Source organism: Scyliorhinus torazame, chromosome 12 (genome assembly GCF_047496885.1).
Source record: "Scyliorhinus torazame isolate Kashiwa2021f chromosome 12, sScyTor2.1, whole genome shotgun sequence".
Classification (NCBI taxonomy): domain Eukaryota; kingdom Metazoa; phylum Chordata; class Chondrichthyes; order Carcharhiniformes; family Scyliorhinidae; genus Scyliorhinus; species Scyliorhinus torazame.
The window spans coordinates 37,476,931-37,494,067 of record NC_092718.1 but is presented as its reverse complement, the minus strand read 5'-3'; the positions used below and the strand labels follow the sequence as shown (position 1 = coordinate 37,494,067).

The window sequence follows — 17,137 nt, the reverse complement described above, 5'->3', positions numbered from 1 at the left end:
TAACAACTCATGTTTGACAGGTCATCCGGGTGGGGCCTGGTGGATCCTCACCTCTGCGGCTTGAGCAGACCTCTGCATTGTTGACCGCCCTATTCTCGGCCATCCCCGTAACCTCCAGGGCCCGTTCCTCAAAGGTTGTGAGGATTCTTATGTCCAGCAGCCCTCTGCCGGTCTGGGCCCTCTCCCAACAATTGAGAGAGAGCTTCTACCATGGAGGCACAGAGAGCATTGTTAACCACATGTGTGGTTCACATTGGTGTTGGTGGTTTGGGGGGGTATACTCACCCGTGCTGCCCGGTGTAGGTCATTGACCTTCTTGCGGCACTGGAGGCCTGTCCTCCTGGTCACTTTGCCCGAGTTGACAGCCGTGCTACTTTGCCACCATCCCAGGCAGCACTGGCTGCCCTGTGGCTCACACTCTGGGACCCTTGGGCGAAAGGCTTCTACCACATCTAGGAGCCTCTCCAGGTGCGCGTCTCCAAACCTTGGGGCTGGTTGTCTCAGCGTCATGGTTGAGAGCGGACTAGGGTTGGCCATGCAAGAGTTGTTTAAATGCTGCTTGACCTGGTTAGCGGGTAGGCTGGCGAGTGCAGTCTCGACTGCCGAGCCTTCATTTGCGGCGTGAGGTCCGTGGGGCCTCGTTAACTGGACCAATTAATGTTGATTAGCGTTGCTGGACTCACCCAAGGGCCAGGAAGTTTGCGGCAATTCCCGCTCGCCACCACACTTAGAAATCTTAACAGAGAATGGCGCCCAACGTGTGATGCAAAAACTCTTTACTGGAAAAGGTGAAGGAAGTGTGTATCACCAGCTCTGAAGCCAGAAGACGGCTGCTGCAACAATGTGACCCCAGTCATCACGGTTTAACATGTCACCAAAATCTGATAAACATAAGAACTAGGAACAGGAGTAGGCCATCTGGCCCCTCGAGCCTGCTCCCCCATTCAATGAGATCATGGCTGATCTTTGTGGACTCAGCTCCACTCTCCGGCCCGTACACCATATCCCCGAATCCCTTTATTCTTCAGAAATGTATCTATCTTTTTCTTAAAAACGTTTAAAGGAGCCGCCTCAACTGCTTCACTGGGCAAGGAATTCCAGAGATTCACAACCCTTTGGGTGAAGAAGTTGCTCCTAAACTCGGTCCTAAATCTACTTCCCCTTATTTTGAGGCTATGCCCCCTAGTTCTACTTTCCCCGACCAGTGGAAACAACCTGCCCGCATCTATCCTATCTATTCCCTTCATAATTTTATATGTTTCGTTCCGGGTGCAGCGTCGACCAGCTAAGTCGCACGTTTCGGCAGCTCCCGGTGGAACGGACTTTTGGGCTCTTAATAAGAGCCCCAACGGCAATTTTAACGGCTAAAAGTACTGTGCGGTAAACCAGAAGGGAATCCCCCCTGGATACGGATGAAAAAAGGAGAGGAAAGTGGCCGGATTGCGGTGGATCCTTTAGAGCAGCGGCAAGGAAGGCAAGCAAAAACCAAGATGGCGTCGGAAGGTGGCAGTTTAATATGGGGCCCTGAACAACACGAGTTTTTGAAACGCTGCGTGGAAGAGCTTAAAAAGGAGAAGAAGAAGGAGCTGTTGGCCCCGATATTACAGGCGATTGAAGGGCTAAAAGATGAGCAAAAGACCCAGGAGCGGGAGCTTCGGGTCGTGAAGGCAAAGGCTGCCGAGAACGAGGACGATATACAGGGCCTGGTGGTGAAGACGGAGATGCACGAGGCACACCATAAACGATGTGTGGAAAGGCTGGAGGTGCTGGAGAATAATGCGAGGAGGAAGAATTTAAGGATTCTTGGTCTTCCTGAAGGTGCAGAAGGGGCGGACGTCGGGGCATATGTGAGCACGATGCTGCACTCGTTAATGGGAGTGGAGGCCCCGACGGGTCCGTTGGAGGTGGAGGGAGCATACCGAGTGATGGCGCGAGGACCGAGAGCAGGAGAAATTCCCAGAGCCATAGTGGTGAGATTCCTCCGTTTTAAGGACAGAGAAATGGTCCTCAGATGGGCAAAGAAAACTCGGAGCAGTAGGTGGGAGAACGCGGTGATCCGCGTTTATCAAGACTGGAGTGCGGAGGTGGCGAGAAGGAGGGCGAGCTTTAATCGGGCCAAGGCGGTGCTTCATAAAAAGAAGATTAAATTTGGAATGATGCAGCCGGCAAGACTGTGGGTCACATATCAAGGGAAGCACCACTACTTTGAAATGGTGGATGAGGCGTGGACATTTATTGTTGAAGAGAAATTGGAATAAGCGGGTTATTAAAAAAGAACGTTTGAGACAAAGTGGTGGGGCGAATATGGGGGGCGAAGAGGGGGGGGAAGAGATGATTTTTATGTTGTTAATCCTGCGACCCGGTAACTTTTCTCTCTTCCACAGGTTGTGGGGGAGGGAGGAAGGGAGGTGGAGGAGCTGGGGCGTTAGCCATTGGGGGCGGGGCCAAAAGGGAAGCGCGGGCTTTGTTCCCGCGCTATGATAATTATGGCGGGAATAGGGAAGCAGGAAGGGGGGGGGGCGTCGCACGGTGCGAGCCGAGGTCACGGGGGGAAGCCGAGGTCGGCCAGAGTTTGCTGACTTCTGGGATTCTGGGAGCAACATGGGGGATCTAGCGGGGAGGGGGGATTTGCTGGGTTGCTGCTGCTGGGGAGAAGGGGGAGCTGGTATGGGGTGGGGTGGGCAGGGCGGGAGGGCACCGCCTGGGGGGGACACAGCTGCGTGGGAACCGGGTGAGGAGCTGGATAAAAGGGGATGGCTAATCGACAAGGGGGGGGGGGGGTTAAAGAGCCCCCCCAACCCGGCTGATCACGTGGAATGTGAGAGGGCTGAACGGGCTGATAGAGGGCACGGGTACTCGCACACCTTAAGAAACTTAAGGCAGATGTGGTTATGTTACAGGAGACGCATTTGAAACTGATAGACCAGGTTAGACTACGCAAAGGATGGGTGGGGCAGGTGTTTCATTCGGGGCTAGATGCGAAAAACAGGGGGGGTGGCTATGCTAGTGGGGAAGCGGGTAACGTTTGAGGCAAAGACCATAGTGGCGGATAGTGGGGGCAGATACGTGATGGTGAGTGGCAAATTACAGGGGGAGGCGGTGGTCTTAGTGAACGTATATGCCCCGAACTGGGATGATGCCAACTTTATGAGGCGCATGTTAGGACGTATCCCGGACCTAGAGGTGGGGAAGTTGGTAATGGGTGGAGATTTTAACACAGTGCTGGAACCAGGGCTGGACAGATCGAGGTCCAGGACTGGAAGGAGGCCGGCAGCAGCCAAGGTGCTTAAAGACTTTATGGAGCAGATGGGAGGAGTAGACCCATGGAGATTTAGCAGACCTAGGAGTAAGGAGTTTTCGTTTTTCTCCTATGTCCACAAAGTTTATTCGCGAATAGACTTTTTTGTTTTGGGAAGGGCGTTGATCCCGAAGGTGAGGGGGACGGAGTATACGGCTATAGCTATTTCGGATCACGCTCCACACTGGGTGGATTTGGAGATAGGGGAGGAAAAAGAACGGCGTCCACCCTGGAGAATGGACATGGGACTAATGGCGGATGAGGGGGTGTGTCTAAGGGTGAGGGGGTGTATTGAAAAGTACTTGGAACTCAATGATAATGGGGAGGTCCAGGTGGGAGTGGTCTGGGAGGCACTGAAGGCAGTGGTTAGAGGGGAGCTGATATCAGTCAGGGCACATAAAGGAAAGCAGGAGAGTAGGGAACGGGAGCGGTTGCTGCAAGAACTTGAGGGTGGACAGGCAATATGCGGAGGCACCGGAGGAGGGACTGTACAGGGAAAGGCAAAGGCTACACGTAGAATTTGATTTGCTGACAACGGGTACTGCAGAGGCACAGTGGAGGAAGGCACAGGGTGTACAGTACGAATATGGGGAGAAGGCGAGCAGGTTGCTGGCCCACCAATTGAGGAAAAGCGGAGCAGCGAGGGAAATAGGGGGAGTGAGGGATGAGGAGGGAGAGATGGAGCGGGGAGCAGAGAGAGTGAATGGAGTGTTCAAGGCATTCTATGAAAGATTATATGAAGCTCAGCCCCCGGATGGGAAGGAGAGAATGATGTGTTTTCTGGACCAGCTGGAATTTCCTAAGGTGGAGGAGCAGGAGAGGGTGGGACTGGGAGCACAGATCGAAATGGAGGAAGTAGTGAAAGGAATTAGGAGCATGCAGGCGGGGAAGGCCCCGGGACCGGATGGATTCCCAGTTGAATTTTACAGGAAATATGTGGACTTGCTCGCCCCGCTACTGATGAGAACCTTTAATGAGGCGAGGGAAAGGGGACAGCTGCCCCCGACTATGTCAGAGGCAACGATATCGCTTCTCCTAAAGAAGGAAAAAGACCCGCTGCAATGCGGGTCCTATAGGCCTATTTCCCTCCTGAACGTAGACGCTAAGATTCTGGCCAAGGTAATGGCAATGAGGATAGAGGATTGTGTCCCGGGGGTGGTCCACGAGGACCAAACTGGGTTTGTGAAGGGGAGACAGCTGAATACAAATATACGGAGGCTGCTAGGGGTAATGATGATGCCCCCACCAGAGGGGGAAGCGGAGATAGTGGTGGCGATGGATGCCGAGAAAGCATTTGATAGAATGGAGTGGGATTATTTGTGGGAGGTGTTGAGGAGATTTGGCTTTGGAGATGAGTATATTAGATGGGTACAGCTGCTGTATAGGGCCCCGATGGCGAGCGTGGTCACGAATGGACGGGGGTCTGCGTATTTTCGACTCCATAGAGGGACGAGGCAGGGATGTCCTCTGTCCCCATTATTGTTTGCACTGGCGATTGAGCCCCTGGCAATAGCATTGAGGGGTTCCAGGAAGTGGAGGGGAGTACTCAGGGGAGGAGAAGAACACCGGGTATCTCTGTATGCGGACGATTTGTTGTTGTATGTGGCGGACCCGGCGGAGGGGATGCCAGAGATAATGCGGATACTTGGGGAGTTTGGAGAATTTTCAGGATATAAACTGAACATGGGGAAAAGTGAGTTGTTTGTGGTGCATCCAGGGGAGCAGAGCAGAGAAATAGAGGACTTACCGCTGAGGAAGGTAACAAGGGACTTTCGCTACTTGGGGATCCAGATAGCCAAGAATTGGGGTACATTGCATAGGTTAAATTTAACGCGGTTGGTGGAACAGATGGAGGAGGACTTCAAGAGATGGAACATGGTATCCCTGTCACTGGCAGGGAGGATGCAGGCGGTTAAAATGGTGGTCCTCCCGAGATTCCTCTTTGTGTTTCAGTGCCTCCCGGTGGTGATCACGAAGGCTTTTTTCAAAAGGATTGAGAAGAGTATCATGAGTTGTGTGGGGGCCGGGAAGACCCCGAGAGTGAGGAAGGGATTTTTGCAACGTAGTAGGGATAGAGGGGGGCTGGCACTACCGAGCCTAAGTGAGTACTACTGGGCCGCCAATATCTCAATGGTATGTAAGTGGATGGGAGAAGAGGAGGGAGCGGCGTGGAAGAGATTGGAGAGGGCGTCCTGCAGGGGGACTAGCCTACAAGCTATGGTGACGGCGCCGTTGCCGTTCTCACCGAAGAAATACACCACAAGCCCGGTGGTGGTGGCTACTCTGAAAATTTGGGGGCAGGGGAGACGGCTTCGGGGAAAGACGGGAGCCTCGGTGTGGTCCCCGATAAGAAATAACCATAGGTTTGCTCCGGGGAGAATGGATGGGGGATTTGGAACATGGCAAAGAGCAAGAGTAACACAATTGAGAGATCTGTTTGTAGATGGGACGTTTGCAAGTCTGGGAGCGCTGACCGAAAAATATGGGTTGCCCCAAGGGAATGCATTTCGGCATATGGAACTGAGGGCTTTTGCGAGGCAACAGGTGAGGGAATTCCCGCAGCTCCCGACGCAGGAGGTGCAGGACAGAGTGATCTCAAAGACATGATGGGGGACGGTAAGGTATCAGACATATATAGGGAAATGAGGGACGAGGGGGAGATTATGGTAGATGAGCTGAAAGGGAAATGGGAAGAAGAGCTGGGGGAGGAGGTTGAGGAGGGGCTGTGGGCTGATGCCCTAAGTAGGGTAAACTCATCGTCCTCGTGTGCCAGGCTAAGCCTGATACAATTTAAGGTGTTACACAGGGCGTATATGACTGGAGCACGGCTCAGTAAATTTTTTGGAGTAGAGGATAGGTGTGCGAGATGCTCGAGAAGCCCAGCGAATCACACCCACATGTTCTGGTCATGTCCGGCACTACAGGGGTTTTGGGTGGAGGTGACAAAGGTGCTTTCGAAGGTGGTGGGGGTCCAGGTCGAACCAAGCTGGGGGTTGGCTATATTTGGGGTTGCAGAAGAGCCGGGAGTGCAGGAGGCGAGAGAGGCTGATGTTTTGGCCTTTGCGTCCCTAGTAGCCCGGTGCAGGATACTGTTGATGTGGAAGGAAGCCAAGCCCCCGGGTGTGGAGACCTGGATAAATGACATGGCAGGGTTTATAAAGCTGGAACTGATTAAGTTCGTCCTAAGGGGATCGGCTCAAGGGTTCACCAGGCGGTGGCAACCGTTCGTCGAATACTTCACAGAAAGATAGAGGGAATGGAAAAGAAGAAGACAGCAGCAGCAACCCAGGGGGGGAGGGGGGGGGGGCGGGGGAACCAGAAGGACTCTCAGGGATGTTAGTGTAGAAGTATAATATGTATAGGTTGTTGTTATAGGTAATTGTATACTGGACTGCTGAATTGTATTTTTGGAGTGTATTTATTTGGGACAAGGCAGTTGCCATTTAGTTTTGTTTTTTAATTTTGATGTTGTTTATATATTATTTATTTCTTGTTTAAAAAACTGGCCACTGTTATTTATATTGTTATATTACTGTGTAAAAGATACACAATGTACGGTTATGGTTGGCCAAAATTTGAATAAAATATATTAAAACATTTTTAAAAAAAAAATATGTTTCAATAAGATCCCCCCGCATCCTTCTAAACTCCAATGAGTACAGTCCCAGTCTACTCAACCTATCGTCATAATCTAATCCCCTCAACTCTGGGATCAACCTAGTGAATCTCCTCTACACTCCCTCCAGTGCCAATATGTCCTTTCCCAGGTAAGGAGACCAAAACTGAACACAATACTCCAGATGCGGCCTCACCAACACCCTATACAATTGCAGCATAACCTCACTAGTCTTGAACTCCATCCCTCTAGCAATGAAAGACAAAACTCGATTAGCCTTCTTAATCACCTGTTGCACCTCACCAACTTTTTGCAACTCGTGCACTAGCACACCCAGGTCCCTCCCAGCAGCATGTTTTAACATCTTACCGTTTAAATAATAATCCATTCTGCTGTTATTCCTCCCAAAATGGATAGCCTCACACTTGGCAACATTGAATTCCATCTGCCAGACCCTAGCCCATTCACCTAACCTATCCAAATCCTTCTGCAGACTTCCGGTATCCTCTGCACTTTTTGCTTTACCACTCATCTTAGTGTCGTCTGCAAACTTTGACACATTGCACTTGGTCCCCAACTCCAAATCGCCTATGTAAATTGTGAACAACTGCGGGCCCAACACTGATCCTCAAGGGACCCCACTAGTTACAGGTTGCCGACCAGAGAAACACCCATTTATCCCCACTCTCTGCTTTCTGTTAGTTAACCAATCCTCTACCCATGCTACCACTTTACCCTCAATGCCATGCATCTTTAGTTTATGCAGCAACCTTTTGTGTGGCACCTTGTCAAAAGCTTTCTGGAAATCCAGATATACCACATCCATTGGCTCCCCGTTATCTACTGCACTGGTAACGTCCTCAAAAAATTCTACCAAATTAGTCAGACACGACCTACCCTTTGTGAACCCATGCTGCGTCTGCCCAATGGGACAATTTCCCTCCAGGTGCCCCGTTATTTCCTCCTTAATGATAGATTCCAGCATTTTCCCTACAACCGAAGTTAAGCTTACCGGCCTATAATTACCCGCTTTCTGCCGACCTCCTTTTTTAAACAATGGTGTCACGTTTGCTACTTTCCAATCCTCTGGGACCACCCCAGAGTCTAGTGAATTTTGATAAATTATCACTAGTGCGTTTACAATTTCCCTAGCCATCTCTTTTAACACTCTGGGATGCATCCCATCAGGGCCAGGAGACTGGTCTACCTTTAGCCCCATTAGCTTGCCCAATACTGCCTCCTTAGTGATTACAATCATCTCAAGGTCCTCACCTATCATATCTTTATTTCCATCAGTCACTGGCATGTTATTTGTGTCCTCCACTGTGAAGACTGACCCAAAAAACCTGTTCAGCTCCTCAGTCATTTCCCCATCTCCTATTATTAAATCTCCCTTCTCATCTTCCAAAGGACCAATATTTACCTTAGACACTCTTTTTTGTCTTATATATTTGTAGAAGCTTTTACTATCTGCTTTTATGTTCTGAGCCAGTTTACTTTCATAGTCTACCTTACTCTTCTTTATGGCTTTTTTAGTAGCTTTCTGTTGTCCCCTAAAGACTTCCCAGTCCTCTAGTCTCCCACTAATTTTTGCCACTTTGTATGTTTTTTCCTTCAATTTGATACTCTCCCTCACCTCCTTAGATATCCACGGTCGCTTTTTCCCCTTTCTACCGTCTTTCTTTTTTGATCACCAATTTGTGGACAATGACAAGGTCCGAAGTCCCCACATTAAACAAAGTAATGTGCAGGCTTCTACCAGGGTCCATCTGCCAAGTCCTGTGGTGATCAATTGTACCAAAGTCCTGTGCCCAGACTTTGGTTGAGTATAGTCGACACCAGGGAAGAAATAGGTTACCTCCTGGAACAAGAACTAGCAGCTTTCATTGTCTGGCAGAACAACGCAAAGTCTCAACTCAGGAGGCAGTATTCTAGCAAATCAGGAAGATAAAGGACACGTGGTGGGAAGAGAACCCGAGAGATCCAATGCTGACCATTTGGGAATTGGACTTGTTGTCACGTGTACCGAGGTAGTGAAAAGTATTGTTTTGCGTCCAGTCTGGACTGATCGTTCCATACAAGAAAAACATAGGACATACAATAAATGCACAATGTAAATCCATAGTCATAGACACTGGATGAAGCATATGGAGTGTGGCACTATTCAGTGGAGAGATCAGTTCAGTCCATAAGAGGGTCATTCAGGAGTCTGGTGGCAGTGGGGAAGAAGCTGATTCTGAATCGGTTCGTGTGCGTTCTCAGACTTTTGTATCTCCTGCCCGATGGAAGAGGTTGGAAGAGAAACTAATTCGGGTGAGGGGTCTTTGATTATGCTGCCCACTTTCTCAAGGCAACGGGAGGTGTAGACAGAGACAATGGTTGGGAGGGGAGTTTGTGTGATGGACTGGGCTGTGTTCACAACTCTGTAGTTTCTTACGGTTTTGGGCCGAGCAGTTGACATTCCAGGCTGTGGTGCAGCCAGATATGATGTTTTCTATGGTGCATCTGTAAAAATTGGTAAGAGTCAATGTGGACATGTAGAATTTCCTTATTTTCCTGAGGAAATATTGGCACTGTTGTACTTTCTTGGTTGTAGTGACATGCAAAGCTTTCTTGAAGTCTTTGGGTCAACATTAAATGGACTAAATCCCCTTTGGTCACAGCATGGCATTTCTCTTCTGAACGATGACAATGTCAGCAGCCACCACTGGAAAGAACATTTTAAACAACTTCTCCACCAGGAATCCATAGTGACAAGTGATACTTTCCAGGTTATTCCCTAGTGCCTTGTGGTGGAACCCATGGGTGAACCTCAATGAAAGTGCTGTGACAGGCAATCAAGTGAATGAAAAACAACAAAGCCTTTGGTCTCAATGGTATTAAGCGGAGATCTTCAAAGCTGGCAGACATTTTCTCACAAGACTCTAGGCATCCATCCTATGGATTTGGGAAGAAAGAGAACTTTTCCCAACTCTAGAATTATGGAATGCGACAATTTCAACCATCTTCAAGAAGGGAGATAGATAAATTCTGTGGTAGCTATTGAGGTAGTTCCCGCATAGCAGGAAAAAGTCTTGGCATTCATTCTCCTGAATCATCCACTGCTTGTGCCCGACCTTCCAGAGGAACCTTTGGAGTGGTCTCTTTTGCCAGAAAATTTCAAAAAGGTGTTTGAGAACACCACCAGGAACTCCTTCATCGCAATCATGATCCAAAGCATTTGACTTATCAAATTGTGGAGGCTCTATGGATTGAACTGCAAAAATTTGGATGTCCAAGAAACGTTATCACAATTCTATTATTGCTTCATAATGACATGATTACAATTGTCTTGGGTGGGAGATCCGAAACAGACACCTTCAAAATTTGCACTGAGATAAAGCAAGATTGTATGACAACTGCCAAAGTATTCATGAAACTGAAGGGGTTCTGACAGAGATTCACAGACATAATGTCGGAGGTGTTGAGGGTGAAGGTGGTCCCGAGCCCAGGGGTAGCGATATTTGGGGTGCCAGAAGACCCAGGAGTCCAGGGGGCAAGAGAGGCCGATGTTTTGGCCTTTGCCTCCGAGAGCCAGGAGACAAATTTTGTTTGGTGAAGGGACTCGGAACCACTGAAATCGGGGGTGTGGTGAGCGACCTAGCGGAATTCCTGAGATTGGAAAAGATTAAGTTGGTCTTGAGAGGATCAGTTGATGGCTTCGCCCGGAGGTAGATGCCTTTCATTGACTTTTTTTTTTAAAAAGGAGGATTGAGGTGTCAGCAGAGGGACGGAGAGAAGTAGTAAGGGAATTAAAATGGGGAAGGCAGATGGTAGGAGGGGGAAGGGCAGGGGGATGCGGGTGTTGATTATTTACTATGTTGTACCAGTTTGTTCTTGTTCTTATTTGTACATTTGTTGTTTATATAAATGGCGTAATAATTTAAAAAAAGAAACAAACATTCGAGGCTATGGGCGAAGTGCTGGCAAATGGGATTAGGACTGGCCTTTCATGCGGCGGTGCAGACTCGATGGGCCGAAGGACCTTTTCTGCACTGTATTTTTCTGTGATTCTGTGAAACTACCCGACAGTGGATATTTACCTCAAAAGATCAATTGCCCTCTGGTGGCTGTATTGAATACCATCTGGATGGAAAGCTCTTTAATTTCAATCACGTCCATGCCAAAATTAAACTGAACATTATCTATAGTTTGCGGATTATTACAATGTCATCGCCAATTTGTAGGCCACTCTCAATCTCCTCAAATCTACATACAAGAAGCTTGGCAGGTCTGTGAATGTTGCGAAAAGAAAATTCTTCCTACCTCCCCCCTAGTTGTTGTTTTCCTGAACTCTCAAATGGCCAACGTATCAGGGGAGGACAAAGAGAATGCTTCAAAGACACTCTGAAGCTCTCCCTGAAGCCTGGCAGCATTGACATTAATGAATGGGACGAGCTGGCTAACAACAGTTCAAACTGGCAACTACTTGTCCATCAAGCTGCATCACGCTTTGAGTCACAATGTCTTGGGATACTGGCAGAAAAGGTAAGAAAAAGAAACAAATCCTGCTCTCCAGAGCTCACAACCTCATGGGGCATCCTGCCCTATGTGCCCAAAGATCCCTGAATCGGCCTGTTCAGTCACGTGAAGGCCTAAGGCGGAATCCTGCGTTGCCGAGTATACGTCGTCCTCAAATCGAGGGACAGCTGACGACGGTATGCTATATTGTTAACTTTTCCAGCACTGTTAATGAAAGTTTGATCTTGCAGCAATTCACTTGACTTTCAATTTGTATGGAGTCAGCTTATTTCTGACCATACTATGCACAGGATATTAAAAGCCTGGCACAACTCATTCTAATCTTCACTAACAGAAATAATTACATTTTGAGAGCACGGAGATGATATCAAAAACTTCTCAGTTCATACTATTCAGTCTGACATATAATTTAAAAAAATTAAATCTTCAATAACTGATCAATCCAAACCCGATGTGGTGGTAGCGACAAATGTCACGCACAGACAACTTGCTAGATACAGTTCAAGAATACTTTAAAACTGTTTTAAATTCATGGTTAGTGTATTTGTCTTGTATTTAGCTTTTTGCAGCATCCTACTAGTGTTTCCCAGTAAATCAAATGTGTTCCCTTGGACTGGCCGACTAGCAAAAGCATGGATCCATGTGTAGCAATCAGCAAGATGCAACCAACAAGTAAAGGGCTGACTAAGTCAATCATTAGAACCAAATTCCACTGTATAGTTTTTGTGCTATCCTTAAAATGGAAGTGGCATAGCCGAAAATCCAAAAACGTACCTCAGCTCCACTGTAGTTGAAAATCCCCACAACACTTACAGGAACAAGCTTATTCACACAACGACCAAGAGCTTTACGCCCCAGAGCAAAAACAAAAGGAATTTCTTGCTCACGAGCCATGGCAATCACATTGTACAAAGCTTCATCTAGTCCACCTGAGGGGAGAGTAAAATAACGATGAATTAGACAAAACATTATTTCAGCATTGCATGCCTACAATACCGTAGGAAAATACTGCCTACTGTACCTTTTGACTGAATTTTCTCACAGTTTGGCGAGATGATCACGCATTTAATCTTTTTTAATTTCATATGCTTGGTCACTTCACGCAGACCCATGACAAGCCTTCTCTTCATTTTGGCTTTGATTGGATCTTTCTGGTAAATTTGTTCTTGAAAACAAACAAGCTCTTGCAACAACAGTGTCACACATTCATCAATATCTTTACTAAGAACTTGGTTACAGTATCTGGCAAAGGGATAAAAAAGAAAACAAAAACAACATTACTTTCAAACAGGGTTTAAGTGTTAGCACTGCAGGGCTGATAAAATTACATCAAAAAAAAAGTTGAGACTGTTCTCGGGACTTAGTGGTTCATTCAACATTTAAAAAAAAAAAAAATTATAGTACCCAATTATTTATTTCCCAATTAAGAGGCAATTTAGCATGGTCAATTCACCTACCCTGCACACCTTTTTGAATTGTTGGGGTGAGACCCACACAGACACGGGGAGAATGTGCAAACTCCACATGGACAGTGACCCGGGGCCGGGATCGAACCGGCGCCATGAGGCAGCAGTGCTAACCATGGCGCCACTGTGCTGCCTGTGATTCAGCAATATTAATGAGCTTTTTCAATGGTGGGACATTCACAAACAACTGGATATCTGTATCAGTACACATTCTTTCAAAATGATTGCCAATTAAAATGCGTGTGAGAAGCCTACAAATGGTTAATGGCCATTAACTACATATGCAAGTGGTCAGTACGGTGGCGCAGTGGGTTAGCACTGCAGCCTCACAGCGCCGAGGTCCCAGGTTCGATCCCGGCTCTGGGTCACTGTGTGTGGAGTTTGCATATTCCCCCCGTGTTTGCGTGGGTTTCGCCCCCACAACCCAACGATATGCAGGGTAGGTGGATTGGCCACGCTACATTGGAGAAATTAATTGGGTACCCTAAATTTGTACACACACGTACACACGCACACGCACACACGCGAGAGAGAGAGAGAGCGAGCGCGAGAGAGAGAGCGAGCGAGCGCGAGAGCGAGCGCGAGAGCGAGCGCGAGCGCGAGAGCGAGCGCGAGAGCGAGCGCGAGAGCGAGCGCGAGAGAGAGAGCGAGCGCGAGAGAGAGAGCGAGCGCGAGAGAGAGAGCGAGCGCGAGAGAGCGAGCGCGAGAGAGAGAGCGAGCGCGAGAGAGCGAGCGCGAGAGAGAGAGCGAGAGAGAGAGCGAGCGCGAGAGAGCGAGCGCGAGAGAGCGAGCGAGCGCGAGAGAGCGAGCGAGCGCGAGAGAGCGAGCGAGCGCGAGAGAGCGAGCGAGCGCGAGAGAGCGAGAGAGCGAGCGCGAGAGAGAGAGCGAGCGCGAGAGAGCGAGCGCGAGAGAGAGAGAGCGAGCGCGAGAGAGAGAGCGAGCGCGAGAGAGCGAGCGCGAGAGAGCGAGCGAGCGCGAGAGAGCGAGCGAGCGCGAGAGAGCGAGCGAGCGAGCGCGAGAGAGCGAGCGAGCGAGCGCGAGAGAGCGAGCGAGCGAGCGCGAGAGAGAGAGCGAGAGAGAGAGCGAGCGCGAGAGAGAGAGCGAGCGCGAGAGAGAGAGCGAGCGCGAGAGAGAGAGCGAGCGCGAGAGAGAGAGCGAGCGCGAGAGAGAGAGCGAGCGCGAGAGAGAGAGCGAGCGCGAGAGAGAGAGCGAGCGCGAGAGAGAGAGAGCGAGCGCGAGAGAGAGAGCGAGCGCGAGAGAGAGAGCGAGCGCGAGAGAGAGAGCGAGCGCGAGAGAGAGAGAGAGAGCGAGCGCGAGAGAGAGAGCGAGCGCGAGAGAGAGAGCGAGCGCGAGAGAGAGAGCGAGCGCGAGAGAGAGAGCGAGCGCGAGAGAGAGAGCGAGCGCGAGAGAGAGAGCGAGCGCGAGAGAGAGAGCGAGCGCGAGAGAGAGAGCGAGCGCTAGAGAGAGAGAGCGAGCGCGAGAGAGAGAGCGAGCGCGAGAGAGAGAGCGAGCGCGAGAGAGCGAGCGCGAGAGAGAGAGAGCGAGCGCGAGAGAGAGAGAGAGCGAGCGCGAGAGAGCGAGCGCGAGAGAGAGCGAGCGCGAGAGAGAGAGAGAGCGAGCGCGAGAGAGAGAGAGCGAGCGCGAGAGCGAGCGCGAGAGCGAGCGCGAGAGCGAGCGCGAGAGCGAGCGCGAGAGCGAGCGCGAGAGCGAGCGCGAGAGAGAGCGCGAGAGAGAGCGCGAGAGAGAGCGCGAGAGAGAGCGCGAGAGAGAGCGCGAGAGAGAGCGAGCGCGAGAGAGAGCGAGCGCGAGAGAGAGCGAGCGCGAGAGAGAGCGAGCGCGAGAGAGAGCGAGCGCGAGAGAGAGCGAGCGCGAGAGAGAGCGAGCGCGAGAGAGAGAGCGAGCGCGAGAGAGAGAGAGCGAGCGCGAGAGAGAGAGAGCGAGCGCGAGAGAGAGAGAGCGAGCGAGAGAGAGCGAGCGCGAGAGCGAGCGCGAGAGAGAGCGCGAGAGAGAGCGCGAGAGAGAGAGAGAGAGCGAGCGCGAGAGAGAGAGAGAGAGCGAGCGCGAGAGAGAGCGAGCGCGAGAGAGAGAGCGAGCGCGAGAGAGAGAGAGAGAGAGAGAGCGAGCGCGAGCGAGAGAGAGAGCGAGCGCGAGAGAGAGAGCGAGCGCGAGAGAGAGAGCGAGCGCGAGAGAGAGAGCGAGCGCGAGAGAGAGAGCGAGCGCGAGAGAGAGAGCGAGCGCGAGAGAGAGAGCGAGCGCGAGAGAGAGAGCGAGCGCGAGAGAGAGAGCGAGCGCGAGAGAGAGAGCGAGCGCGAGAGAGAGAGCGAGCGCGAGAGAGAGAGCGAGCGCGAGAGAGAGAGCGAGCGCGAGAGAGAGAGCGAGCGCGAGAGAGAGAGCGAGCGAGCGAGAGAGCGAGCGCGAGAGCGAGCGCGAGAGCGAGCGCGAGAGAGAGAGCGAGCGCGAGAGAGAGAGCGAGCGCGAGAGAGAGAGCGAGCGCGAGAGAGAGAGCGAGCGCGAGAGAGAGAGCGAGCGCGAGAGAGAGAGCGAGCGCGAGAGAGAGAGCGAGCGCGAGAGAGAGAGCGAGCGCGAGAGAGAGAGCGAGCGCGAGAGAGAGAGCGAGCGCGAGAGCGAGCACGAGAGAGAGAGCGTGCACGAGCGAGCGAGCGCGAGAGAGAGCGAGCGCGAGAGAGAGCGAGCGCGAGAGAGAGCGAGCGCGAGAGAGAGCGAGCGCGAGAGAGAGCGAGCGCGAGAGAGAGCGAGCGCGAGAGAGAGCGAGCGCGAGAGAGAGCGAGCGCGAGAGAGAGCGAGCGCGAGAGAGAGCGAGCGCGAGAGAGAGCGAGCGCGAGAGAGAGCGAGCGCGAGAGAGAGCGAGCGCGAGAGAGAGCGAGCGCGAGAGAGAGCGAGCGCGAGAGAGAGCGAGCGCGAGAGAGAGCGAGCGCGAGAGAGAGCGAGCGCGAGAGAGAGCGAGCGCGAGAGAGAGCGAGCGCGAGAGAGAGCGAGCGCGAGAGAGAGCGAGCGCGAGAGAGAGCGAGCGCGAGAGAGAGCGAGCGCGAGAGAGAGCGAGCGCGAGAGAGAGCGAGCGCGAGAGAGAGCGAGCGCGAGAGAGAGAGAGAGCGCGAGAGAGAGAGAGAGCGAGCGCGAGAGAGAGAGCGAGCGCGAGAGAGAGAGAGAGCGAGCGCGAGCGAGCGAGCGCGAGAGAGAGCGCGAGAGAGAGCGCGAGAGAGAGCGCGAGAGAGAGCGCGAGAGAGAGCGCGAGAGAGAGCGCGAGAGAGAGCGCGAGAGAGAGCGCGAGAGAGAGCGCGAGAGAGAGCGCGAGAGAGAGCGCGAGAGAGAGCGCGAGAGCGAGCGCGAGAGCGAGCGCGAGAGAGAGAGAGCGAGCGTGAGAGAGAGAGCGAGCGCGAGAGAGAGAGAGCGAGCGCGAGAGAGAGAGAGCGAGCGCGAGAGCGAGAGCGCGAGAGAGAGCGAGCGAGCGCGAGAGAGCGAGCGAGCGCGAGAGAGCGAGCGAGCGCGAGAGAGAGCGAGCGCGAGAGAGAGCGAGCGCGAGAGAGAGCGAGCGCGAGAGAGAGCGAGCGCGAGAGAGAGCGAGCGCGAGAGAGAGCGAGCGCGAGAGAGAGCGAGCGCGAGAGAGAGCGAGCGCGAGAGAGAGCGAGCGCGAGAGAGAGCGAGCGCGAGAGAGAGCGAGCGCGAGAGAGAGCGAGCGCGAGAGAGAGCGAGCGCGAGAGAGAGCGAGCGCGAGAGAGAGCGAGCGCGAGAGAGAGCGAGCGCGAGAGAGAGCGAGCGCGAGAGAGAGCGAGCGCGAGAGAGAGCGAGCGCGAGAGAGAGCGAGCGCGAGAGAGAGCGAGCGCGAGAGAGAGCGAGCGCGAGAGAGAGCGAGCGCGAGAGAGAGCGAGCGCGAGAGAGAGCGAGCGCGAGAGAGAGCGAGCGCGAGAGAGAGCGAGCGCGAGAGAGAGCGAGCGCGAGAGAGAGCGAGCGCGAGAGAGAGCGAGCGCGAGAGAGAGAGAGCGAGCGCGAGAGAGAGAGAGAGCGAGCGCGAGAGAGAGAGCGAGCGCGAGAGAGAGAGAGCGAGCGCGAGAGAGAGAGAGAGCGAGCGCGAGCGAGCGAGCGCGAGAGAGAGCGCAAGAGAGCGAGCGCGAGCGCGAGAGCGAGCGCGAGAGAGAGAGCGAGCGCGAGAGAGAGAGCGAGCGCGAGAGAGAGAGCGAGCGCGAGAGAGAGAGCGAGCGCGAGAGAGAGAGCGAGCGC

General features: G+C 52.3%; 1 protein-coding gene across 1 annotated transcript in view; it reads right to left on the bottom strand.

Moving 5' to 3' along the window:
• secisbp2l (SECIS binding protein 2-like) overlaps positions 1-17,137 on the bottom strand; it is a 121,834-nt gene that overhangs the window by 11,800 nt on the left and 92,897 nt on the right. Inside the window, exons 15-16 of the mRNA XM_072470250.1 lie at positions 12,457-12,677; positions 12,210-12,364 (exon numbers count right to left, since the gene is read on the bottom strand). Of these exons, the coding sequence (XP_072326351.1) occupies positions 12,210-12,364; positions 12,457-12,677 (376 nt within the window). The remainder of the gene's footprint in view (positions 1-12,209; positions 12,365-12,456; positions 12,678-17,137) is intronic.